We start from the raw sequence: 27,044 nt of genomic DNA, 5'->3' as shown, positions 1-27,044 counted from the left end.
ATTTAGTTCACTTTCAAGTGTTACTCATCTTTTAAATTTTCACACTGAACTATAAGCAAGGTTTCTTCTTCTTCCCTTTATATTTTCACACAGCAACTACAAACTTGCATATTTAGATATATATTTTTCCCCTTGATCAATTCACATATCTTGGTAAAGTCAGGAATATTATGTCTACAAGGAGGAATTAAATAGACCAGAGTATCACATTAAGTCACATTTTACTTTAAAAAAACCAAACCAAACAAAAAGCAGTTGTATCCTTTAGTTTTCAGTGCATCAAGCTTCTCCAGATAGCCTGACTGTAATGTTAATATTGAATACTCACCTACTTACTTTGACATTTAATATACAAAGATATAAAACACCTCAGCATAAACCTTTTTAAACAAGTATCTACCTGCGTCAGTTTTAAGTGCAGACCTGCCTGCTTTCCATTTTTTTAATTTTTCCCTTCCTGGAAAGACACCGCTGTTTTTTCTCTGCAGGCTGTTGACAAACTCTGTCAATTCACACTTCCACGTTGATATATGATGCAGTCTTGAACGTGAATAAAAGTCAGAAATAAAACTACATTCTGAAGGTTTGGACACAGGTAAGGAAGCTGCTTTGCTAGAAGTAGGTACAGAAGTGCTTTTTGTGCTTGAAGGCCCCTGAACTGTGGAGTGGTGAGCACCATTTATTTTAGCATTACTGTGCAAAGATGAAGATGAGGATGAATTACTCATAGTCCTATGTGGATTCCATGAAAAGTCTGTATTTTTGTTGCTTTGCTGCAACTGCTGCGTTGTGCAGTCTCTGAAGTCAACCATGCCTTTTTCAGTCTTCCCTTCCTCCTGCACAGGACTTGGAGAGAACCTACTTGCAACACTGTTGCCAGAGGGCACCAAACAATCCTGCTTCTTTAAGGCACTGGTAGAAGTGTGTGTGTGTCCGTTAAAAATGGCAGCGCTGTCTTTGTGAGACTGAATCCCATTTTGTTTCCTTCCAGGACGTATCTGCTCCAGGTCCGTAAATTCCAAATCGTCACTTTCTTCTTCCTCTTCTTCATTCCAGCTACTTATTCCATTGGGTGTTACCTCATTTTCCATCTCATGCTTTTTAATGTGATTTCTGAAAGAGATGGTATTATTTAATACCATATATTCTATATAAAAGGATGCATTTACAGGTCATTTCAATTGCTAACTATTTATCTTCCTAACTGTTATCAGTATATACTTGAATAGTTTTTACATTCTCAAGACAATTATCTCAAACTCTGACCCATGTCTTCTCAATGTCACAAATACTGTACTGCTGTACAAGACTTCACAGACTTAGTGAATCATTAACACAGCACTACCAGGAGTGACCAAATACCACACTCACATTAGAAAAGCTATTTCCAAGGCCTTTAATCTGAGCAGCAGTCTCCAATCAAATTACAATGATTATTTATTTGCTAACAGAACCGTACTACCATGGACAGCACGAGTGGTTTAGGAATATGCAAACCACCAGGAGTTACCTTTTCAACAAGAAATGTGATTTTCTTTATCTACTCACAAAGGAAAAAAAAAAAAACAAAAAAACCCAAAAAACCTAAGTATACACAGAAACCAACTATCTTTTAGAAAATCATTTTAGATTAATGTGCTAGATTTATTTTTAATTCTCTCAAGGAAAAAAATCTGTTCAAGCTCTACAAATCCAGCATATTCTTAGCTTTTGACAAAAACACAGAAATCTGAATTTTATTGTCTAAGCATACGAACCAAAATATTCTGCCACAAGTGCACTGGGAACTTACATTTACTCTGACAGTGCAGAAGGAAAGATTTCATTCAAGAAATTAACTATGTAACAAATGCTAAATGGAATTAAAACCAAAGCCTGCAAGAGTTGTGCATACTCTTGATCTGCTGAAAAACCTCCGAACCATCCCAACTCCCAAAGCTATTAATTTAAGTGCACAAAAAAAAAAAAAGTGGGAAATAATTAGCTATCCAGTATACCAGTGAAACCAGAAAGCCAATTAACTGTGACAACAATTTAGTTAAGATTACCAGTCATAAATTACATTAAACATAGTATTTTTGAGGAGTTGCATGGCTGACGGTGGTACATATTTAGCATCAGTGGACAGGGTAGACTTTTAAACTCAAGCTTTTCAGACTAAATAGATATTTTTTTAATATTCTGAATATTCTTCTCATTTAAAAAACATTAACAATGCAATAGTAAGAGGCAATGGTGATTGTATCACTCATTGTTTGAAAAACATGTAAGAAATACTGCTTAGGATATTCATTTTGTGGCACTGGTTATTTTTCCTAAATATAGACAAATTCCACTTGTGCATTTAAGCCACCTCAGCATTATGCAGAACTGGATTTTAAGTAAATCAGCGGACTGTGGAAGAACACAGATCACAATTACAAACCAGAAAGTACAGTATCTTATACAATACCCTTCACCCTGCTTTAGCAGTAGTGTTGGACCAGATGACCTCCAAAGGCCTCTTCCAACCTCAAATATCCTCTAATTTTATGATTCTTGCCTCTATACAATGCACATGTCCTTCTGAAATAGATGCAGGAACCCTCTTAAAAGAGAAAATATATTAAAAAAAATAAATCTACAGAACATTTTGTTCAAGTGGAAGGTTTCTTTCCAAATTCCAATTCCTCTGCTAGTAAAGTTTCACTGCAGCTTTCTGTGCTATTCCCTTCTCAAGGTCTTTCAGACTTTTTTATATTGTAACTGGATTTTTTAATGCTTCTTCTCTCTCAAACATGACAACTTGGTGTAGGCATACTTGAGGTATGATGTGAGGCTTGCTTTTTTTAAAAAAAAAAAAAAAGCTAACGGGCACCTTAAGCAAAAGTAATCATATCATAACTAGCTTTTGTTTTTGAAATGAAGACCTACTTTTCCGTGTCACTAGTCAGAATCCTTTAACATATGCCTGTTGCTTCCATACAGATATGCTATATCCTAGGACTGTAGGTTATGTTAGCAAGCAAAGTGCAGTCCAAAGACTACAAAGAAGGCTTGGAGTCAAGGTAACTGTAGTTCTGGCCTCAGCTATTTATATAGCTATACTTTATTTTTAAATTTCAGTGACTCAGAGCTTCCCTCTTATAAAGCTGAAGTGAATTTTTAAAATACTACATAGTTGTAAATGCAAACCCATTATGGGTGAATGATTAACATCTGCATTACAAGATCAGAAACACTTACACCCTGTTGAGATCATTAGCTATATTGCTTGGACCTGGCACGGCATCTTCAGGTTTGCATATGTTATTAAAGTTGAGACCTTTTTGAACACTTGACTGCTTGGTGTAAAGCTGATACGGAATGTATGAGAGGAGACGTCCAGCTTTAATGCTGAAACAAAAAAAAAAAAACAAAAGGAACAGGTTACTACTTATGACATTGAAAAAAAACCCAAACATTCTACGCTAAAGAATACCTCACGTACGATAAACTGTTACATTGGTCACTACTTTTTGCTGTTTGGCTGTATGTACTTGTGGTCCCTTCCCTTTCCCACAACCCCTCTTCCCACTACAAACTGGACTGAAGTGAAAAGTAATTTATGATGTGGTGACTGGTAGGTACAACAAAAGACACTTGCACAGTTGTGTCGGTCAGTTGTCTTCATCCATTTATCTTCCCCCACTGACACACACAAACCCCAAACACTTGATTTCAAAACCAAATTAAACAAAGCCCAGTAAAAAAAAAAAAAAAAATTAAAAAAATCCCCAAAAGCAAACCAAAACCAACTGTGAGTGGTCCAGGTTATTCTAACTGAACAATGCTGACTGAACGCTTTAACTTGGAACAATGCAAAGGCATGTGTTCGAAGCAAATCTGGGTAGAATGTAAAGGAGGTCAGCTAGAATGTGCTTCACGAACAGGAAAGAACCACTTTTTCCATTTCAAAAGGATAATTACTCCTTCTTGTGAGAAAATTCACTGAAGAAAGCTAGACAATCATTTCCAAATAGACCTTCCATAAATATTTACCACAATCATCCCTTCTGTCCTGTGTGTTCCACTGTATCTCCCTCTTTTTCTTCTTTCACTGAAACTGCAATTATGCTTCAGTAACTGCTAAGTTCCTTAGAGAAAGTCATGGCCTTTGAAGTGGAACCTTCTCAAAAGCGCACCACAGCATTATTTCAGTTCTCCACCCCAATGCCTGTTCCTGGCAGTAAACATAACAGCCTTCCAACTTATACTTCACCTTTTCTTCATATACAACTCTTCATATACAACACCGGGTCAGAGATGGCAAAACTTCTTACAGCAGAGAAACCTCTCTCATATCAAAGAAGCCTAATGTTAGTGTTCAGGTTTGAAGATAAAAAAAAGATTCCAACTGTAAGAAAATTTAGCAGTGACAGATACTGTTCTGCTCTTCAACACCTGAATGTTTTCCCTTTGAGATGTGCTTTTTAACTAGCTCAAATCTATACTACTGTCAAGGGAGCTGGACACTGGAACAAAACCCCTTAGGAGTTTTCTTGCTGTAATTAGTGAATATAGTGGGAGATCACATTTCCCAATTAGATAAATTAAAACTAGTTGGGCATAGAGACCTGCTAAGGTTTCTATGGGAATGGGATGTAAAAACAGTGCTATAAATATCTCAAATATTGTTTGATACATTAATATATAGCATTTATAAAAGAACATCATTTACATTAAACATTGCTAAACAGACCTAAAACACACATGGTGAAGTTACAAAGTTTTCTTGTACAGCAAGTGGTGATGCAGCAACTATGCTTTTAGAATGCCTGGTTAGACTGTTTCTTGTATCACCACAAGAACCCGTGTGTGCAACCACTCAAGTATTTCAAAATCATTACTGCAATATCAAGATGACAAAAACACACATTTATGTACAAACTTGTTCATGCTATGAGTTTAGCAACTGGAGCAGCTGCATTACAAGATCAACACACAGTTGGCTTATTTTTTCAATTGTGTTAAGATGCAGCAGAAGGAATCTTATTTTAGATACATCATTCAACATCTTTCTCCATTCCACACTCCTTGTATCACAGAATTCATAATCTTCAAAAAAATTAGGCTAGAAAGGACCTCTGGAGATCGCTAGTCCAAACACAGCTCAAAAAGCATGTTTTCGTCGCTAAAGCAACCACATATTACTCTGCAATACTGGATTTTGCAACTACCGTTACCACACAATCTCTATGTGATGCCGATTAAACCAAAATTCTAGAGCTACTTGCATTTAACAGGCTTTGAGTCTGACTTTAGACCATAGATCAGAATGTTCACAGTTGAGAATATGCAAAGCTTTTAATGCAGCAATAAACTTCAGTATATGCCTTACCATCCTTGGTATAATTAAGTCTAAAAACCCTTAATTTTAGATAGTTCACATGGTATATTCCAAATTATTGACATTTTTGGTGGTTTACCTTAATGCCTTTATGGTAACTCTCAAACAAAAAATGAAAACAATAACCACTGCAATAACTGCTGTGGTAAATTCATTAATCTTTGGAAAGCAGACAGATGCTATAGTGATAAGCACCAATAAGAAACAGGAATTATTTATGCCATTATCTGCAAAGAATTTGAATCACATGCAACTAATAAGGAATGAGGTTACAAGAACAAGAAGCAAAAAACAAGTCACTGAATTAGTAATTTGCAACCTGAACTCAATCTTTTCTGTGAAGAGAATGTGACAGGTACCATAGTGAATATCATGTAATTAAGGACTAGATCACAATGTGTGCACACAAAGAAATAAATCGAAGCTCCACAGACAAATGACCTTTTCATTTCGCAACCCTGGATGACAAGACTGACGGTCTAACAACACTGCTTCACCAGCAATTGGTGACAGTAACGTTTTAGGGTTGATTCTCAACCAAACTAAAAAAAAAAAAAAAAAAATCACCAACTCATCATATTGCACTAACATGATATGCACATAAATATTCAATAAATTTGGAACCTCTCCATCCACTGCACTGATTTTCACCAACTGATCTACACAGGAGAACATCATCTGGTATTCCATTCACAGAGATGGAGTATTTAACCAGTGAGTGTTCTTCAGTACTGTTGAAAGGAAGGGAAAACAAATGAGGGGTGGTTGTGAAATCAGGCTTTAATCCAGATTCAGACACAAACTCTGTTCTACTGAGACACTGAGTTGCCCATCTCCCTGTGCCCAAGCCCATGTGTCTGTCTATATCTATACTCAGTTCTTCTGACTCACTCTACAGTACAACCTTCCAGAACCAGGAGATGTAGAACCTGAACACAAGACATCATAAAGAAAATTTCAGAAGATACCATACATTAGCAAGTCTCTACCAAATGTATACAAACTGATTTTAACAGCTTGGTTAAAATCATTGTGAGCTTTAATGGCGTCAATGAAAACTGCCACATCTTTCAAATAAAACCACACCTACCACTAGTTTTTCAGGTCCTTAAACTCATGGTCAAGACCTTAAAACTGTTTAAAAATACATATACTGGAGTCTTTTTCAAACTGAGGAACCTATCTTTTATGACTGAAGCTTTAAAAATTTACCATAAAGATTCATGATACCAAATAGCTGAATCCAAAGCACTGAAAAAATCAGCAAACTGAGAATAGGAAAAGCAGATAGCATTTTACAAGTATGTATGCACAAGAGTACCTTGCCTGTTTCTGCTGGTTGTCTAGGAAAAAAAGCTAGTTAAGAATAGCATGACACTGACAGAATGATTTCCAGACATATTGCTGCTTGTACTATTTCCCATGGGTTCCTCAGATGGAAGAAGACAGATGCAAGCGGGACTAACTGCTCTGAGCCTGGCTATCTTCTTTTTCAAGGACCTGAGGACAACTTCAGTTGATCCTATGTATTCCACAGTGCATGGAAGAACCAAAGCACATAAATTCTTTGTAAATAAAACTTGTGGGTTTGGGTTTTTTTATTTTGTTTTGCTACAAATTCACAAATTAATAAATGTTTAGATGGACTAATTTTGATTTAATTAAAATGCTTTTTAAATGTTCTTTATTTACAGATGAAATGAAACTTAAGCAAGGCACAAGGTAGAAGGGTAAAAAATAATCACCTGATACTTATTTAAACATACTGACAGGAAGGCTGGTCAACTGATGGGACACTAAATAGAACCACAGGATAATGTTCAGTTTCCTGATATTCCTCGGATTTCTGAATGTTTTTAGTGAAGTTTCTTGGGGAACAATCCCTAAGCAGCATATCTATAATGCAACAGTGGTACTTTTATTCAGCTGTTGCAAAGACTGTTTTAAATTAATCCCTATCTCAAAATACAATTTCCCATAATTATTCTTTCCCAAAAGGAGAAATCTCCAAAAGCAGTAGACCTAAACTTACCTCTCCACAATCCACTCTGGCCGAACTACTTTTTCTCCTTTCAATTCTTTTATTTTGGCATTTGGAAGATTTGTGGCAATAATGTGAGTTGTTTTTGATCTGGAATAGTACACATGGTATTGGCCTCCATGCAACATCATTAGCCGTCTTAATTCATCAGCTGAAGGATCTATAAAATTAAAACCAGATATATCCCTATTTTGTGTCAGCAAATACAGTAACAAAACCAACTTTAATTGAGAAATATGATGCTGTGATCAGAAAGTGTGTAAACCATTGTTTTGCTCCTGAAAAAACAAGTTTTCAAAGAAATAACCAGAAAAGCATTTCTGAAGAAATGAAGAAAACTCTGCTTTTGAAGAGACTGATTCAAAATGTAAACATTCTACTTGTTCTAGATGATTTTTCAACAACATGTATTATGGGGGGCCACACAGAGAGACAGGATGGGACTCAAGTATATTTAATGCTAAAAAAACATTGAAAAACACATCAGCACAAAATCAGATTAACTCACTTATCTTTTTACCAGAGTTTGGGAGAGTAGTTTCTACACAGAAGTAATACAAAAGAATTAATAACAAAAGGGTTGAAAAACAGCAGAGTTCCTGCTACACAATTCCTGATTTATTGAAGCAGTTAACTCTTTCCTTAGTAGGTTATTCTTGAACTGTTACAGGGAACAGAGAATACCTTAAAAACTACCATCTCTTCTTATCCCCTCAATCATGTTAAAAAGAATATTTGTTTTGCAAGCAGACATGGGAAAACCAAAAAGTTTTAGCTTCTGGAAAACCTCTGCAGTGGCACCAAAAGGTCTGGGTCAGCACAAACAGAATGTTTTGAATAGTAAATCTGTCAGAAGAGGCTAAAAAAAACCTAAAAACCAAAAAATGTATAATATTATCAATATATGAAGTAAGAAAAATTTTTAAAGAATGCAGTTACAATTCTTTCCAGTGGCCTACTGTCAACTCTCAAAATACTAGACAACCATCTTGTACAGCTGTATTAAGAATTAATATCTTGAGGAATATGCAAATAGTAGATTTTCACTAAAGAAACTATTAAGTAACTGATTCAGATGTATTAATAGTTTAACATGACCACCTCAACCTTTCTGAGTCTGTTTTGAGCCCTGTGCTCAAACCTGCACTGCTCTGTATCGCAGAACCTATACTCATCAGTTATGTAACAGTCACAACATTCCTGGCACAGGTTCCTGAAAAAGGCTTCTGGGAAGTTTCAACAAGGTTATTAAGCTGCTTCACAGAACCCAGGAGAAAATGAACTTCAGTACGGCAGATTAAAAATCTTACTCCAGCTAACGTACACTATCAGGCCATCACAGAGAATGCATATATACCTCTTACCTCTTCTTTTTTAATTCCTTCTGCTATTAATGTGTTCACTGTCTCAAGCATTATGCCACTCTGAGGCAGAAACCCCCAGCATAGCCACCCAAACATAAATTTCATGCATAGGCTTCAATCATCATGTTTGGAAAATTAAAATTTTTATACATATAGGCATATAAAGGAAGTTAAAAGGCTTCATTTAAAATAGTAAGATCACATAAAGGTGGAGAAATTTACTCCTATTTCTATCAGTGGCCATTCATATAAATGAGTTAGTAAAGTAATATTTATTCAGATCCTAAATCTGACTTTATATTGAAAACCTTAATCATGACATACAAAGAAACAGAATACGCAAACCACAGTAATTGTTATGCAATATAACATATAAAATGCAAACTCCTGCATATTACAGTTCTTTACTCCACTTAGGATGGTAAACAGACAATAGAACAAAACAGGACAGATTCTTAAAAAAAAAAGAAAAAGAAAAGCTTCACCTGTTAAGCCGTTGACATAGATGGCAACTCCACTAAAGATACTTGATGAATTTCCATCCCTCTGGTGCTGTATGGCTGATTCTGACCGGAACTGATCCTCCAGTTTCTTGACCTTTGCCGACATGTATCCTCCCTAGTTTTTAAGTTAAAACAAAACAAAACAAACCCATGATGCTAGTCTTTTTTTTTTCTAATGTTTACAGACAGAAACTGGCCAATTATAAGACTGAAAAGGTAGGCAACATTCTGTCAAATTGATTTTGGTTGACATACAAAAGACACTCTTTTTTCTGACAGAAAAATAGCATGTCATCCACCTTACATTCTCATCTACAAGTTAACAGCATCCTGTTACCAAATTGACAGGATTTATTTCATATTTCTTTTATCTGATTATATAAGAAAAAGATTCTATGCATACAAAAATTCTTACAGAATAAAAAGAAAGAAAGAAGGGAATTATGCAAGTTTGGATGCTAAAATCAGAGCCTCACTGCCTAAAGAAACAATGTAGAGAATATCCATCAGGCTCCATGTATTTTTGGTTCTTAAATATACACAAGACAGTAGTATTATAAATATTTATGCAAATTAGGTTACTCAGTTACTGCTTGTCCAACTATATAGCATATAGTGGAGACAACCATACATAGTTCTAAAATGACTTTGTTTAGTTTTTAAATTGTGATTTAAAGCTATTCAAGGGTCTGCACTTAATAATGTAATCTAGTGGATTACTTCAAAACCTGGTAACTTAAAAAAAAATCTTTTGGACTTAATCATGTGTTTTCAGGTGAAGCACACAGAACAACATTCTAACAAACCCTTTTTGCCATTTACCACTTAAAAAATAAAATAAAACCACTTGTGTTTTGAACATACCCATATTCCCCAGCCATCGCCTTCGGCAGCCCGTTTCCGCCATCCACCCCGCCTCATACTGAAGCTTCTGCATTGGAAGAACAATGCTTGATCAATTACATGTTTCGTAATATCACCAGTGGCATTTCAATGATGCATTACAGACCAGCTACAAATTAGCACAAAGATTACATTTTTCAATGGGCTTCACTGAAGTATGAGTTATGCAGTTAACCTAGAAATGGCAAATGCCATAAAAACCTAGTTCTTCAATTTTGTAGTAATGCATATTGTAGCTCCTGTTACGTATCAAAAACCACACATGTACATTCTGTTCTATTAACCTAGAATATAAAAAAAATGCAGTACATTGTTCAGTTTCCATTATGATTTATGAAATTCTTCATGCCCATCCTACATCTCCTACAAAAAAGGAGTAATAAAAGTTTTCCAAACACAATAGCTACTGTTCATGCAAAATATTGCCCAATACTGCCCACACTCTTTTATTTCCTATTTGATAATACTTAAATGGCAAGATGCAGGCAAACACTTCCTGGTACTAGAGACTGGATTAATTTCACCAATGGATTTACAGCCAATTATAAAAGGTCGAAACACTTGTTGCTCCAATGCAATACATCCCATAAAAGCAAAAAGAACCAAACGCCATCTTATAGTCAATGAATTATCTAGATCTACAGCTAGGTTTGTGATTTGTTTCTTTGGCGTTTTGTTTGTTTGTTGTGTTGCTTAATAATAAATAATCCAAAAAGCCAAACTGCCCTCTTCCTTTACACAAGACACTTATCCCTGACCTCATGAGCTGTACACAGTAGTGTGCCCAGATGAGCGATTAGCGGCTAGAACAGAACTGGTGGGGAGAAGAAACATTTTGGACTGTGGCCAGCTGTTCATTGCACCCAAGTGATCCACATTAACTACAGCTATTGTAACACTGATTTTAAAATATTAATGATGTAGTAAGATCACGAGGTCACTGCCTGCTATTACATCTCTCTCTCTACTCCAATCAGTTCCCTAAATAAAAACACTGTTCTGACTTTTAGGGCTACTCTCTCTTAGAGTGAGGGCAGGACTCTAAAACTACTAGGAAGCTTTAAGCCTGTAACTTTTATTTTTTTAAATATTTAATTTGTATTCATTTGTCCTCCATAAAAATGCACAAAACTACACTTAATATACAGAAGGAAGTCAAACCATTTTTTAAAAATCCTTGTCTGCTTTTGAGAAGATACTTATTCTCTGGACTCCTTATAGCATTACCCAGTAACAAAGCACAGAAGCTTCACTCAAGTCTCCAGTCTACCAGAAAGCACATACAGCTGTGAATGGAGATAAAAGCTCATATTGGTAATCTTCCTATCCAGGCCTCCTAATGCACTCTTCTGGAGGCTGTCTCATTTACCACATGAACATTTTGTTTTCTCTGAAACTGGCTGAAAGGTAAATTCTACCTTTCGTCTCTTAAATCCCTTTTGTTCTAGAGCTACCATGCAGGCATACTCTGAAATCCAGCTAACCCATCCATGTCTGAAGGAAAGTTTTAATAAATATTATGATTTTAATGGAATATTGCAAATCTGGCAAATTAGGGAACCAAAGAATTAGTCAAAGGAGGCATAACTACCTTGAAAAGACAAGCTTCTTGTACGTTTCAGGACCTCTGCAAACACAGGAAGATCATGATGCACCTGGTTCTACTCTTCTTACAGTTGCTGTAATTTGACACATAACCTACACACATGTATATAATTATAATGATTAATCACATGTCTAGTAGATGAGCTCTACACCACCAAGCAAAGCAAAGCAACCTGTCCTCAGTATGTTGCATTTTCTCTCTAGGTACCGATGTTTCTTACCCAAAGATCAATTTCCAGGACACTGGGCTTTCCAAAATTAATTTCAGTGGTTTGGATGATATCTAACAGATACTACAGAACTCTTAAGGAGCAGTGAAAAAAATAAGAGACGAGTTAGATGACCACATGAAATTCAAAATTGACTTTTTCCCTATAGGGGACAGTACATACTGGAAATGCTAAATTATTTCTTTCATATGGAAAAACTAATTTTTCCATCAGCTGAAGTCAACTGTAATTTTAATTTATTATTTCAGGGTAAGAAGTTCTTGGAGGAAACAAAACAAGTTCAAGAAAAAAACCCCAACATTCATGAAAATGTAATCTAGTGTTTTTAGATACTATAGGTATTGGTGTATGAACTCATAAGAAACACCATAATTTTAACTATTCATTACCCTTTCTCCTTCGTAATAAAGGATGACAAAGTCTTAAAGGGTAGCTACAAAAAGTACAGAAACTCTTTACTAGGAGTGACATGGAGAGGATTAGACACAATGGGCACAAGTTGCAGAAGGAGAGGTTTCATCTTGAGATAGGAAAGAAGTTTTTTACAGTGAGATCAATCACTGGAACAACCTCCTAGGGACATGGTACAGCCCTCATCACTGTAGGTTTTCAAGCTGCAACTGGACAAGTTGCTAATCTCATCTAGGCTTCCCTACCCATGAAAAGCTGGACTAGACAGTGTTTTGAGGTCCCTTCCACTGTGGGCTTTTTTATGATTTTAAATCTATCACAAAGAAAATCTCATACAAAAATAAATTCTTACGCTGAAAAAAAAAAACCAAACCAACAACCAAACCCCAAAACAAACAACCTTCAAGAACACATGAAATGCACACTAAGTCATCACAACATCAGTCTAACAAAGATGTTCTTTACTGCAATCATCAAGTTCTTGAGAAGACAGGACTTGATAGGCAGTTACACTGACCCCCATACAGTCAACATCTTGCTTAAACTAATGCCTGATAAATTGAAAAACTGCTTTGATGAGGCTAATTTTCTTTTGAAACCCTGAAAAATATTTAGCTTCTATTCAGGACACTGGGAGGTGACGAAGAAAGACCTGTAGTCTGAAAGCCATTAGATCAGAACACCACAAACAATGGGGCCAACCAAAATCAGAATCATGGGTGTGTGTCTAGATTGATTAAAACTAGAAATTAGAACAGCAAAACAATTTTAGGTTAGTGTGTATCATATCTTTTCAAAAGTTATCTTCCTAGAGCCTGTGAAACTAGAGAAGTAAGGCAGTAATGCCTACTTAAAACATCTGATAATGATTTGCCATTTCCTTGGCAGAAGTGATTTTTGACTCAGCCAGTCCACTTACATTCCAAACACATAAGTTATGAACATGGTACCCAGTGGCTAGTAGATGCCCTTGTCTCAATTCTGGAGAGTTGTGGATTATTTTCTTCATGCTGATATGAAGACCTGGAAGATTATTTTCTCCTTCTGTAGTTCCAGGAACTGAATAGTGAACCAAAGTTTCTGGACTAAGGAGAATTCCCACTGCTGAAGACTTGTGTTTACAATGCAAATTTTTCCTGGAGAATGAAGATAACCTCTACAACTGCCTTGCTGAAACCTAACGAACAAATGAGCATGAGAGACATCTTGCGCAGGATTCAAGCAAGATCTGAAACATGCTCAATGGTTCATGAAATAAGAAATCTAAGGATGATACCACGGTGCATCTACAGGAATCACGACGAAGGGATGAGTAAGAGAAATACTTCGTAAGGAACACCTGAAGTGAGGTGTGGACGGGAGGGAGTGCAATCAAGACAAGGGACTTACACACCCACCACAAGCTGGCCAATTTTACACAAGAGTTAATCTTTCTTGTGATTATAGTATCTAACTTCTTTCAGAACAGTCTTCCCTGTTTTCACAAATTCAAGAGTGAAAGTAAACCATCATAGCCACTAGTATTCAGGTACCTCTTACAGCTTCAAAGACAAACTACAAAATTACACTTAGACCAGAGAAAAACTTTTAAAATAAAATTGAAATGCTCATATTCTGGACCTGTGAACACAAATCCTCAGCAATTAAAAAAAAAATTTTAAAAAAAATCCCAACAAGCTCTGAAACTGCACAAAAGCCTGTAAAGGTAAAAACAGTATTCCTAGGAATATAATCCAAGTTTTCAGCACAAGAGAAACAACCTTTCAAAAGAAAAAAAAGGCAACTTAAGAACACTTGTGACCAAAATTGACATATTTTGGGTCTGCATCTCTTCCTAGGCCACATATATGTAGTAAAATATTACCATTTTACAAAATAGGGTTCTTCAACTAAAATCCAAATTGCTATTGGGCCACCCTTTTAAAAACTGAAGCTAGAAGAGAAACTAAGAGTTTTGATGCTTTGTACATGACTGGCATTTTAGGAATATTTAATACAACCCAGTAGGAAAAGGTATGTAAAATCTGTTTGTGGACTGCTTCACAGGCCTGGCATTTTGCTTCCCAATCCATCACCACTTAATCCTATTATTAAAGACTGTTAATCAAAGCCTACAGACCAGGTAATGGAATGAAATGTTAAATCTACATTTTATGAATTCTATAAACATGTCTATGTGGACAGAAGAGTTGCACAGCAACTGAAGATTTTAGATTGCAAAACACAGAATGTTGATACACAAATTTGATGTTGCTTGTTTTAAACTCATCTGTAGTACACACACAGCCTGATGAAGGAAAGTTACTTCTTTAAAATACTTTAAATTCAGGATGGTGCTGTTATATGACAAGTGGCTTTCTGTTATCTTGGGGAGGTGGGATAACACAAGTAACAGACAAACCCAGACCAAACCCATAGGTATCTGTGGGGAAAAATGCTTGGGAGCACAGAATACGGATCTCAATGACCCTGTAAGAAGTGAACACGGATCCTGATGGACGTTTTAATTCCAGGTCAGTACTAATCCTGCCCAAACCTGAGTTGTCTCTGCCATAGTCCTTAGATTCCCTTTTCTAGGTATATCGTATAAAGACACTTCTGTTGCATCTTCAAGTAGCCAACTTTAACCTGGCAGAACACATACATTATGGCTCTGCACTACAGGAAAGCATATGAACGATTCCCAAAACTAAAATGAGGCTGCACTGTGACTCAACAAATAATTCTCCCAAATTTGTGTCTAAAGACACGGCAGAAGTCACATCTAATCCAGATAATCCAGTTTCAGGTAGCTGAAAGGTGAGTGGAAGTATAACACACTGTAACAGTTATTTTGCATTTCTGGTCAAACTGAACATGCGGTCAATGTCCTCTAACACAAAACACCTTGATTTAATTAACATACTCAAACACCACAAACCTTATTCTTCTGGTGTAACTTCTAACGGAAGTATGGATATCTTGGGCCACTGCTAATGAGCATCAGAATCTTTTGCTTGAACTGTAGATTGAATCCATCCCAGCTCACTAGGGCTTAAAAGTTGTTTCCATCAAGTGGGTATTTTGTGGCCTGTTGAGTTTAATGCATCTACATTCCAGCTCCCACATCAAACTTGCCATTCCACTTGGCACTACTCTGCAAGCACTTTGAGGAAAGAGCTGTCTTACATGCTTTACACATTTCTCAGCACGAGAGAGTCCTATTCTTGGCTGGGTCTTCCAGAAAAGAGCTGTGGCCACAGGGTCTAAAAACTGTTTTCTACCACCTATTGAAAGGTTCAGAATCCAGCAAAAGAACATAAAAGTTTGAAAGTTTTTTTTTAAAGATACTGTGTTTTTAAACCCCTGTGATTTTACAATCTTCAGAGTTGACACTACTGTTCCACATTAAGACAAACTAATTAGTATTTTGCAAAACAACCTTTTATTCTAGGTGGGAAATGAACTCTTAGGGTGAAGTTTCAGAAGACAGTTGAGTCAACTTGATGGCAGACTGCCACCAAAAGGGATGATTCTGCTCTCCCATCTCTGCGGGCCTAACAGACTTTATTCCTTCTTCCTAACATCTACACTACCTCCAAACTCCCATGACCCCTAAGTTCATACTGGTGCTATGTGCAATTCAGCTCACTAAATCAACAGAAAATCAACACTACTTTATGGGTTAGTTTCCTGCCAGTTCAGCAAGCCAAACTAACTCACAAAAGCATCAGACAAATCCAAAGCATAGTTTTTTTTTTTTTTTCCATAGGGTAAGAGCTTTTAAATAAAACCATGGTGGAAGAGCTTGCCTTATTAGGCCACATATGCCCATATGATAATCACTCCTAACTACAAGCGCTTGATGCCTGATGTTACAGGGTCAACCAGCAAGTTGTTCTGCAGCTCAATGTTTGATCATATTTTAAATAAAATTAGCTGAAGGACACCTGGAAAATACTAGTCCCCAGAAGCACCCAACAGAGCCCTCATCTCCTGTGAGTAAAACTAAGTATACAAACTAGGGTAGAACAATCATTAAAATCTTGGACAAATGAGACACAAAACTGTACAAAAAATTTAGAAATAACATTTTTCTAAAATATGAACATCCAAAGCAATTGCTACAAAGGTGACATACCATACAATTTACATAAAGCATGGAAAAAAACCCGAGTCCTTCCGAACCAACTCCTTATGTGTAGATGACTATTCTAAAACTCTCTTCTGTGCATGTCCTGGTTTCAGCTGCAAGTTATTTTTCTTCCTAGTAGCTGCTGCAATGCTGTGTTTTGGCTTCAGTCTGAGAATAATGCTGATAACACACCAATGTTTTAGTTATTGCTAAGGAGTGCTTACCCTGATCAAAGACTTATCAGTCTCACATGCCTTGCCAGTGAGGAGGGGCACAAGAAGCCAGGAGAGAGCAGTGTCAGGACACCTGATCTGAACTAGAAAAAGGGGCACTTCATACCACAGCACATCATGAAGATCACTGTTTGAGTCAGGCAGGGTATCGGTCAGCAGGTGGTGAGTAATTGTATTATGTAGCACTTGTGTTTTCTGAGCTTTCATGTCTTCTCATTTCCAATTGTTATTGTTGCTATTCTTTCTATTATCACTATATTTTACTTACTAATCTATTCTTGTCTCAGCCCGTGGGGTTTACATTCTTTCAATTATCCTCCCCATCCTGCTCTGAGTGGGGTATAAGGGGAAGGTGACTGCATGGTGCTGCGTTACTGGCCTGATCTAAACCACAATAGCACATTTGAGCTTGACAGCAAAGAAGCGATGCCCTGACCTTCAATTCAATCACCTCCCAAAAACCACAGCAACTCTTTGCTAAACTAATTCAGTTTCCAAACTATTTTTTGCAACTCAAAATGTTTTTTATTTCATATCAGTTTACTTTAACAATGACTAAATACTGTACATACAAGTAACAATTAAGAAATAAACATTTCTTTTGCTGGCAAATCATCACAATGACTTAAAGCAGTTGTACAGTAGATAACCATATGCGTGAGAGCTGCACAGGCTTACACCACAAGTGTTTATAGGCCTTTTCACAACTGACTTGGGAGTCCCAAATATAGGACTGTTTTAATTGTCACAACTTAAACCTGGGTTCAGCAGTAGCAGTCATTTTTCTCCTTCTTAGTAGCTGGTGCAGTGCTGTGTTTTTGACTTTCTGCCTGGGAACAATGCTGATAACACCGATGGTTTTAGTTGTTGCTCAGTAATGTTTACTCTGACCAGGAAAGATGACTGCTACTGCTGAACCCAGGACAAACCATAAGCATGAGGTACAAAGAACCACATCCCTGCACACACTGCACCAGCTTCAAGCAATCTCTTTTCAAGAAGATACTCTTTTTGCTTTTATACATGGAATTTAAGATGGTTAGTTCCCTGAAAAATAGCAAGCCAGATTCAATTTGAGTCCAACTGTCAATGTTTCATTCCCCTCTAGGAATAACACTCAGTAGCAGCTACAGTCCATTTAAAGCCTGTCACAAGTAGTGGTTTAACTTGGTTGAATTTTTCTTCTTTTCTGTTACGGTTTAACCCTAGCCAGCAACTAAATACCATGCAGCTAACCACTCACCCCCTTGCCCCACGTGGGATGGGAAAGAGAATCAGAAAAAGGTGAGACCTGTGGGTTAAAAACAGTTTAATAACTGAGGTAAAATATAACAATAATAAAATGGAAAAAGAGACAGAGAAATAAAACGCAATAAACACAAGTGATGCACAACACAATTGCTCACCACCTGCTGCACAATGCCCATGCTGACCCAAGCAGCGATCAGTGGCTCCCAGCCAACTCCCCCCAGTTTACATACTGGGCATGATGTTCTGTGGTATGGAATCCTGTATCTTCAGCTAGTTTGGGTCAGCTGTCCTGGCTGTGGTCCCAGCTTCCTGTGCCTCTCCTCACTGGCAGAGCACAGGAAGCTGAAAAGTCTTTGGCTTAGAGTAAGCACTACTTAGCAACAACTAAAACATTGCTGTGTTATCAACATTACTCTCACACTAAATCCAAAACACAGCACTGTACCAGCTACTAAAAAAATTAACTTTACCCCAGCCACAAGCAGGACATGCTCACAGAAAAGTCCAGCTTCAGTTTTGACACTTCTGCATTTTCAGAGGAGTTCCCCAGCGATGAGTGGCTCTTCTTCACGAATTTTCATTGCTATATTTAACTATGTAGCTCAATTCACCTTTTAAAGTATGAAATCTTTAATACAACTGTTCTTACTGTCACAATACACTGGCATTTTTCTGTGGACTTTGACAAGTGGCTTCATTATTTCTTTTCTGCACTTCTATTCTTTTGAGGCTTTAACCACAAGAGGATTTTGAACATTCACAATCTTTATGCTAGATTCTAAATGCCTAGATTCCACAATAAAAGCCATCAAGTAGAATCAGGATAAGAAACACAGCTTGCAGAATCAGGACAGTCAATATCAACATACTGAGTGGATTGTAAATCACCAAGAGGAAATTTTCCTTCTTGGATTTAAGGATCTTAAACAATAAACAAGATGAGTATACAAATTGGGTAGTCTTCCTTCAAGACCCTATGTTTAGTTTTCCATGATACTTGAGAAGAGAGAACTGTATTACTCTTTTCTCTGAAAAGAATGGGATGTTAATTTTTTTACTTCATAAATCCATAGAACTTGTTTAGGAACTTTTTAGTTTGTGCACTCTTCAGTCTGATGACAATCTGGTCCCACAACTCCTGTCTTACACAAGAGGCCCATGGTGGCGTGTAGGTGAAGCAGCTGGTAGGTAGCACAAGTAAACCATGATCCCTCCTCCCATTTAATGTGTTGCTGCTGCTGAACCATTTAGAACTTTCTAAAGGAAATATCTTTGTAAAGCTAAACTTAATGAAGGTAGAGAAGTGGGTAACTGGAGGTATAATTGCTTGGAAACAAGTAACAGGGAAAATTTTCATGAGGTGATTAAAGCAAAGAGTCTGAATGCTCTGAATGTGTTAACATCAAATTCAGAAGAATTGTGCTGGTGAAAACCTCTGACATATAGCCTCATCAGCTTTCACAGATTCCCTAGACTTCATGCCAGCAGACTGATGCTATCTTGGCCACAGGCACTACATATTTTTGATTGACTTTATGTATTTGCTTGGATAAATATATCTGTAGATACCTATGTGTATGTGTGTACACACATGTGCATGTATATACACAACAAACTTATCTTTGCTGCTGACCAATTTGATTGCTTGGTACCCAGATTATCCACTATGGCAATGGAAAACAGCATGGAAATAAACCTTGGACCAATGCTCTAACTAATGTAATGAGAACACACCACATCTTCTCTACAAGCTGGGTTTTGGTTAGGTTTTTTTTTTTTCCTCAGAAGTGCCCAGGGCAGTTGTGCTTTATGCTCAAGTCAATGTCTTCAGTACCCTGAGCAGGTGCTGATGGGGACAGGTTTTCAGGGAAAAAAAAGAGGTAAGGCAGCCACTTTTCAGAATCTCAGGTGGTACTTGATGCCATATCCTATGGAGGACCTTCTCCCTACTCACATATGGACAGCACTACATACATGCATCAGCAGAACTCCTAACACTCAAGTAACTTTACCAGCAGAAGAAGTACTGATGACTACAGATTCAGTATTTAAATAGGCAGATTTCCTGTTCATAGCAGCTTTTGAATGACAGTACTTAATTCCAACTGACACTGTGCAGTCAAGTTCCCAAATGTTTTTCTGGATTTGCCTTTGAAACTCTCAAAGGTGCAAAATGTTTTTGAAGTAAAATCTTCACAAGTATAGCTTCTATGCTTATCCTTGAAGTTTTAAGTTTCTTACTCAAATTTTCTACATCTTTCATTAGTGCATGGATACTACTTTTATCATCAACTCAGACCAACATGAGTAGGAGTAATCAGATGGAACTAGTAAGTGGAGAGATCAAAACAAATTGAAATATTTAAATATTTTTTTCATCTATTGCCTAGTTTATTTGTGGATTCTCTGACAGGACACCAAGAATGCTACGAGTCCATATGGCTTGAACAGATGAATGGAAAATAAAAAGCTTTTTTTTTTTTTTGAAAAACAGTAACAAACTACAGGAACTCAGAATATAAAGGCAAAGTATGCCAGTATGTTTGTTTCTTTACTATTACCTAGGCAATCTCTTGATCTGATCCATTACATTCTCAAGTTTCCTCCTAGATTCATAGGAAAGTGGAAAGACAGATCACAGTGTTTCTGTGTTTTCTAGAAAACACTTCTCTAAGTCCTTAGGACAAAACAAAAATGCTCTAATTCTTTAGGATCCCTGAATAAAACTCAAATCTGAATTCCATTCTTGGCCTCAAATGTTTTTAAATTGGTATTTTAGGTACTTCTAACATTGAAACAACAGTGTTACACTGCTGCTTAGTGGAGACAGATTGATACAAAAAGGCCACAGAGCAAAAATGGCCTACCCCAGGCAAACATGATGCTTGCAGAACTTAGGTAAAAAAATCAACACAGGAGTTACAGGAATCATTATGGAGAGGCAACACTCAAAACTTCAAATTCCTGATCATCCAGACATCAGAGAGAGAAGTCATTATCTGTACCTCTCCCCAGAATTGTTTTATAAGAGGATTCCTGGAACTGCTAATCAAATAATGCAATTTTAGCATGTAAATTTAGGAAACAGTGACTGAAAAGCCAGTCTTTCCAGTTTCTCTATGCTCTAATGTTTCCTGAAAGAACAGGCAGATTCAGAGACCAGGAGTAGTATCTTTTCAATACAGACTACTATTTTAGTTCTTTGCTTCCATTGAGAGTTGCATTTAAAAGCACAAAATGGTAAAAATCTTTCACTCTATTTGATAAACTGCATTAATCATTTATTTACCTTACATGATACAGTCATGGGCTTTCCTATTTGAAAAATTATCAGCTATCTCATGACTTCCTTAAAACAGCAACAGCTCCTAGGTTTCCAAAATGATCTAAGTGGAGTACAACCATTCGTCCAAAACGCTGATTCATCGTGCCCTGGACTAAAAGCTACTCTGAGTCACCTCAGAAAGATGAGGTCATGAGCATGGTGGTCAGAACCTTATTTCACTTTGGATATTCACTGACAACTGAAACCGGACAAACAAATGCTACCAACAGTCCCCAAGATCCTGCCAGAATACTGCTCCTCTCCAAGTCAATGTGGAAAAACCCTAGAGGAGCTCTCAACCCTACTCTGCACAGCTTCAGCACTGCTTTCATGTTGTGGCATTCAAACCAATCTACCTGCATTTTAAATAATTTGCAAGGTACCCAAGCAGTGCCTTTTCATATGAAAAGATATTTTTCTGTTTCAGAATTATTTATTTCATAAATCAAGAAGCTGAAGAAGTCTGCAGGACAAGGAGTAATGGGTTCAAACTTAAACAGAGGAAATTCAGGTTAGATATAAGGATATATAATTTCTTTACTGTGAGGGTGGTGAGGCACTGGAATAGGTTGCCCAGGGAAGTTGTGAATGCTCCATCCTTAGCAGTGTTCAAGGCCGGGCTGGACAGAGGCTTCGGTGACATGGTTTAGTGGGAGGTGTCCCTGTCCATGGCAGTGGGGTTGGAACTAGATGATCTTAAGGTCCTTTCCAATCCTAACTATTCTATGATTCTATAAATCACGCAAACCAAATGAGGAGTTTACAACCAGTAACTCCCTTATGCTGGGATTTGGTTAAAGTATTTACAGGGTGCTGGGAATGGAAAGCAAAACCAACACAGAAGAGTAAACCACCATACGGCTAAGCTTTACTTATGCAAGCAACTAAATTTCAAACCACCAGCTTCAGCACAATTACATAGGCAGAATACCAGCTGGGAGACCTGAAGCCTTGAGAGAAGAAAGAAGCACTTATTCCCCACCCCTAATTAACAAAATACTACTTTCATCAAAAGCTAACGCTGAAATTCAGAGGCTATGGTCTGCTTAGGTGTTTACAGCAAATAATATGGAAGATACATCAATCTTTTCTATGGATATAACAAACTAAAAGTATGTCCTAAGTGAATTTCATGGTCACAGATTCCCTAACTACAGTAGCAGCAGTCCTTCAGCTGGTGTTGAAAATACAAGCCACAGGAATGGAAGTTAACATCATAGCCCAGGATTTAAAGCTGTTGTCACACTCACCTTTCTTCTACTGAAGATTGAGCAAGAAGAAGGGTTTCCTAATTTTGCCTTCTATCTTAGGAGTGCCAGTTACTTCGCATGGAATACAGAAGTTGGGGGACCACAGATATGGGAGGCCCCCTCCCTAAAAAAGTTGTGCCTCCAATTAAAATGCTTCCTGGTTTCCACAACAGAGCAGAAACACACAAATTCCTCTTTTAAGACACTTCCACAAGAATTCTATAGAACACATTTGCTTGAGAATTCCTCATGCTTTTTCTGAACCTAGTTAGATTCGCCCTCTTTCAACTTTATAACTCCATGGCCACTCTCATTTTCATTTGCTTTCAGTTCTTCCCCATTTTGCTATGCTTAGGTAAACACACAGCATTATCATTAAATTAATCTACATTGTATTCTTCAGGGAGGGTTTCAACATTTGGATATTTCGCTCCCTTGTGATACCTATACCAGGCAAAGATGCTGCTAAGAGCTGACAGAGATCTCAGTGACAATAATATACACCTTTAATTAAAATAGAAAGTGTTCATTCTTTATGAAAAAAATAATAATTCTTTATAAAATAAGCTGTAGCTATCAAATGGTGAAAGCATGGTAAAAGCACATGGCAGGGTCAGACAAGTTACTCTTTTCCTGCTTGTCCTGAACAACTGATTTATTAAGAGAAAAGGTCTGTGTAATCACAGTAATTTATTTCTACCTACCCAAAACCATGTTTTCTGTTTTAATCATTCTTTTTTTTTTCCCCTCTCCCTAGTGTCAGAGAGGGATGGTAAAGATTGAAAATTTGCCATGAAACTTCTTTAGAAAAAGAAGACATCTGGGTGAAGGGTTCAGAAAAGACTAACCAAAATCAGCACTCAGTTACAACACACTGTCACTGCATCAGAACAGGCTGTGACTAATAGTACAAACATACCATCCAGAAAGACAGACTGGCACTATGTTTGAAAGGCCAACTACTGAATAACATACTGAAGACACATACACTGAACACAGAAAAATACACTGTATCAGTTTACTATCCAAGCTCGAAATACACCAATGCATTTTTCCTCTTCAAGTTTTACTTTTAAAACAATCTTTATGCAAGTAGTCAAACATCAGTGAATCACAAGGCAGGTGTCTGCACTGTGCCTCTACTAATACTGTCCTACCAATGACCTCCAGCCTGACAGCTTGAGATTATTTACTAGCAGGGATTTGAAACATTGTCCACTGGAAGGAACTGACTGAATGGAAAACCAATATGGTGGGGAATGGGTAGTACCTACACGCTGGAGACGAGGTGGCAAAAAATTTGTCAGACTTGGATTTCTATGTTAAATGTCATAAACCTCAGTAAGACACAACTACTCCAGGAATAAATGTAAACTATAACCTCTTGCAACTAATGGTGATCAGCAAACTGTTTAAAACAGCTCTGCCTCAGCAACAATAGCATTTAAATGAATAAAGAATTTGGATTGTAAAATTATCATTGCCTGTTTTTGCTTCCTTGAATTACAAATTTGATATTGGAGCCGGATTTTAAATCGAGATGCAGAACAAACATCCACACGTCTTTTAATGAAGAAAATTTTGCATTAACAGAGTATTCACTGTTCTATCATTTTGAAGACTTTGACACTAATTTTAAAGCATCAGAAATAATATTACAGCATAAAACACACAGACTTTCTACCAAAAAAAATCACATGCCGGTGATTATCTTCCTCTCCCTTGCTAAGGTTAACATGCCATTACTACACATTTCTGCCATTACCGCACATCTCTCATTAGGGGCTTTTTACTCGGTATCACAGGTCACGTTAATGGTAACTGTATAGCAAAATGCATTGACGTTAGACAGAGAAGGGGTGAAGCAGCATCAGCGAACACATCTGTCCCTCAGTGTTAGCCAGCACAGCTCTCCTCTTCCTTTCTTACACCCAGTACTATTGCTCAGCAAATACAACTTGCGACCGACACGGCGGAAAACCGCAGGCAGGGGCACGGCGCGCGGTGTGCCCAAGAGGGCAAGGCTGCACCAGGGCTCGGGTTCCCCCCCCCTCCTCCTTTCCCCGCAGTGACCCCTCCGCTGGCACAACGCCGGCTGCATCCCTCCCTGCCTGCCCGCGGAGCCGTGTTGTGTCTGAGGCGCAGGCCCCATGTGACACACGCGCGCAGGTGCCGGGGGGCGGCGGGGGGCGGCTGACCCAGACACGCGCGCGCACACCTGGCACACCCTCCGCAAGTTGCGGGGGGGGGGGCAGAGGGAACGCGCGCGCGCCCGGGGGTGCGTCCCCCTTCCATCTCCCCCCTCCCCGGCACCAGCACCGCGCGCGCGGGCAAGGCCCCCGCGCCTGTTACATAACCCCGTGCGCCACACTGCACCCCTCCCCCCTCCCTTCACTTACACACACACACAGAGCCCTCCCGCACCCGGTCCCGCCGAGCCCCGCTCTGACGGCAGAGCTGCGGCGGGGAGAGCGGACAGGCCCAGGCCGTGGGCCCAGGGAGGGGCTGAGGCAGGGCAGCGGCTGCGAGCCCCGCCACTCCGCGCTCCCCCCCCCCCCCCCCTTCCTTTCTTCCTCCCCCTTCCTTAAGCCGCCCCCCGCACGCGCGCGCGGAGGCGCGCTCGCGAGCGCTGGGCGGCCACCATGAGGGGCCGGAGCCACGGCGCCGTGAGGGGGAAGGCAGCAGCCCCCAGCCGCAGCTCACCTTTCGTCGCGTCCCAGACGCACATTCCCGGGGCGCTGCCACCGCCGTCGTCTGCCCTGCCGGGCCGTGTGGGAGCTTCACATCGCGGCTCCCCCCGGCGCGGACAGAAGCACGCAACCACCGCCTCCTGCCCGCCTTCTTCCTCCTCCTCCCCGGCTCTCAGCCCGGCCGCGCTCTCCCTCCTCTCTCCGTTCCCTCCTTCCTCTCACCCCTCCTCCCCTCTCGGTGTCCCCGGCAGCAGCAGCCCCGCCTCCTATTCCGCCCCCCCCTTCCTGCGAGCTCGTCACGAGAGGGTCTCGCGCCACCAACCACCGCTCGGTCAACAAACGGCGCGCGCCGGACAGGCCCGCCGGCCCGGCCCGCCCCCCCCAGGGGTGGGGGCGCCCCCTAGCGGCTTGCGCCCCGCCCCCTCCCCACCCGGAAAGTCGCGTGCGGCGCCGTAGCTCGAGAGGGGCCGGGGGAAGCTCTCACGCCAGGCACGTGACGGCGGGGAGGGGCGGGCGCGAGCCGCTTCGCGCGCCTCTGCCGCCTCTTTTTCCCCGCCAGCGCTTGGGTGGGCTGCGGGCTGGCGCGGGCTGGCGGCGCCCCCTGGCGGCTGGATGGATGCGCCGCAAGTGCAGGGGCGGCTGCTGCTGCAGCGGCGGTGCTTGCACTCATTTCACACGGGATGGGATGGGATGGGATGGGAGCGGATCAGATCCGATCCCTGTGCCGAGGGCGGCACGTAGCCATCGGCCGGACGGCTGGCTGCGCCCGCAGTGCCGCCGACTCTCCCTTGAACGCAGCAGGCGGCGGGCGGGCTGCCTGCGGGGTAGAGAACTAGCAGTTGTACTGACCCTGGGACAGGCACGGCCCACCTGCCTTCTGATGGGGGGAGGCACCACCGCACCCATTCCACCTGCTGCTGCCGCTGCTCAGGGAGGGGGAAGGCCCGCGTTGGGTTCTGGCGGGGTTCAACCCCTTAGGGCCCTACCCAGCCCAGCTGTGGGTCTGCTGGGCCTTCCGGAGGGGCCAAGCTAGACCGCTCCTGAGACGTCCCTCTCCGGAGAGGACGTTGGGAGGGGAGGGAGGGTGGCCCAAGGCTGCCCCTGCTCCAGCTGGGCCCTGGTGGCTCAAGTGGGGCTGAGCCTCATTCGCTAGCCTCGCACTAGAAAGGGTTTCTCCCACAGGGAAAATCTGCTTGTTCACCTCACTCGGAATAACACCCACTGGCTCCTCACCTGTGATTCTGCAGTTTTAAGTAGTCAGGCTTCCAAGGGAAGTGCAACAGTAGTGCCTGCTTTTCCCTGGTAGCTTTGAAGTCCAGTGGCTATTTCAGCCCTGTTTGATGAGGAATCTCAGCCTCAACAATACAAAGCTATAAAAGTTTTCTTAGAAAGAAGAGCAGTGAGGTAGCATGAGAATCCAAGGTAACTTAACTCGCTGAGCTGTCTTGCCAGCCAGCACACTCCTGTGCCAAAGCAGCCACGGTGTGGACCCTTTTCCAGTTCTTCATCCCTAGTTACAGCTCATGGGAGAGCACTGGGGTGACGTGTGTGGGGAAGGTGGGAAGAAGGAAAGACCAGCTGTAGGGGCAGGCATGTGGTATGTGGGGGTCCTTGTAAAAGAAAGTGGTCATTACCATAGTATGAGAATGTAAGGGAAATAAGACACAAATCTTAGGAAACCAAGCTATATTGTGCTACTTACAGACAAATTGTTTGTTACAGTTACTTCTTCTATTATATGCATTTTTTTTTCTTG

General features: G+C 39.8%; 1 protein-coding gene across 3 annotated transcripts in view; it reads right to left on the bottom strand.

Annotated features, from left to right (window-relative positions):
* Positions 1-25,458, bottom strand: part of REV1 (REV1 DNA directed polymerase) — a 59,405-nt gene extending 33,947 nt beyond the window's left edge. For 2 of the 3 annotated variants that reach the window (XM_034072286.1, XM_034072306.1), the window contains exons 1-7: positions 25,302-25,458; positions 11,771-11,877; positions 10,141-10,207; positions 9,259-9,391; positions 7,401-7,569; positions 3,226-3,375; positions 401-1,113 (exon numbers count right to left, since the gene is read on the bottom strand). In XM_034072286.1, coding sequence (XP_033928177.1) covers positions 401-1,113; positions 3,226-3,375; positions 7,401-7,569; positions 9,259-9,391; positions 10,141-10,197 — 1,222 coding nt within the window. In that variant the 5' untranslated portion in view covers positions 10,198-10,207; positions 11,771-11,877; positions 25,302-25,458. The remainder of the gene's footprint in view (positions 1-400; positions 1,114-3,225; positions 3,376-7,400; positions 7,570-9,258; positions 9,392-10,140; positions 10,208-11,770; positions 11,878-25,301) is intronic. The other variant, XM_034072295.1, reaches the window with a different exon arrangement.
* Positions 25,459-27,044: the final 1,586 nt, after the last annotated feature.

The sequence above is a fragment of the Melopsittacus undulatus genome, chromosome 2 (genome assembly GCF_012275295.1).
Source record: "Melopsittacus undulatus isolate bMelUnd1 chromosome 2, bMelUnd1.mat.Z, whole genome shotgun sequence".
In the NCBI taxonomy this organism is placed as follows: Eukaryota; Metazoa; Chordata; class Aves; order Psittaciformes; family Psittaculidae; genus Melopsittacus; species Melopsittacus undulatus.
The sequence above is the reverse complement of the archived record's forward strand: the minus strand, read 5'-3'. Positions and strand labels throughout refer to the sequence as shown.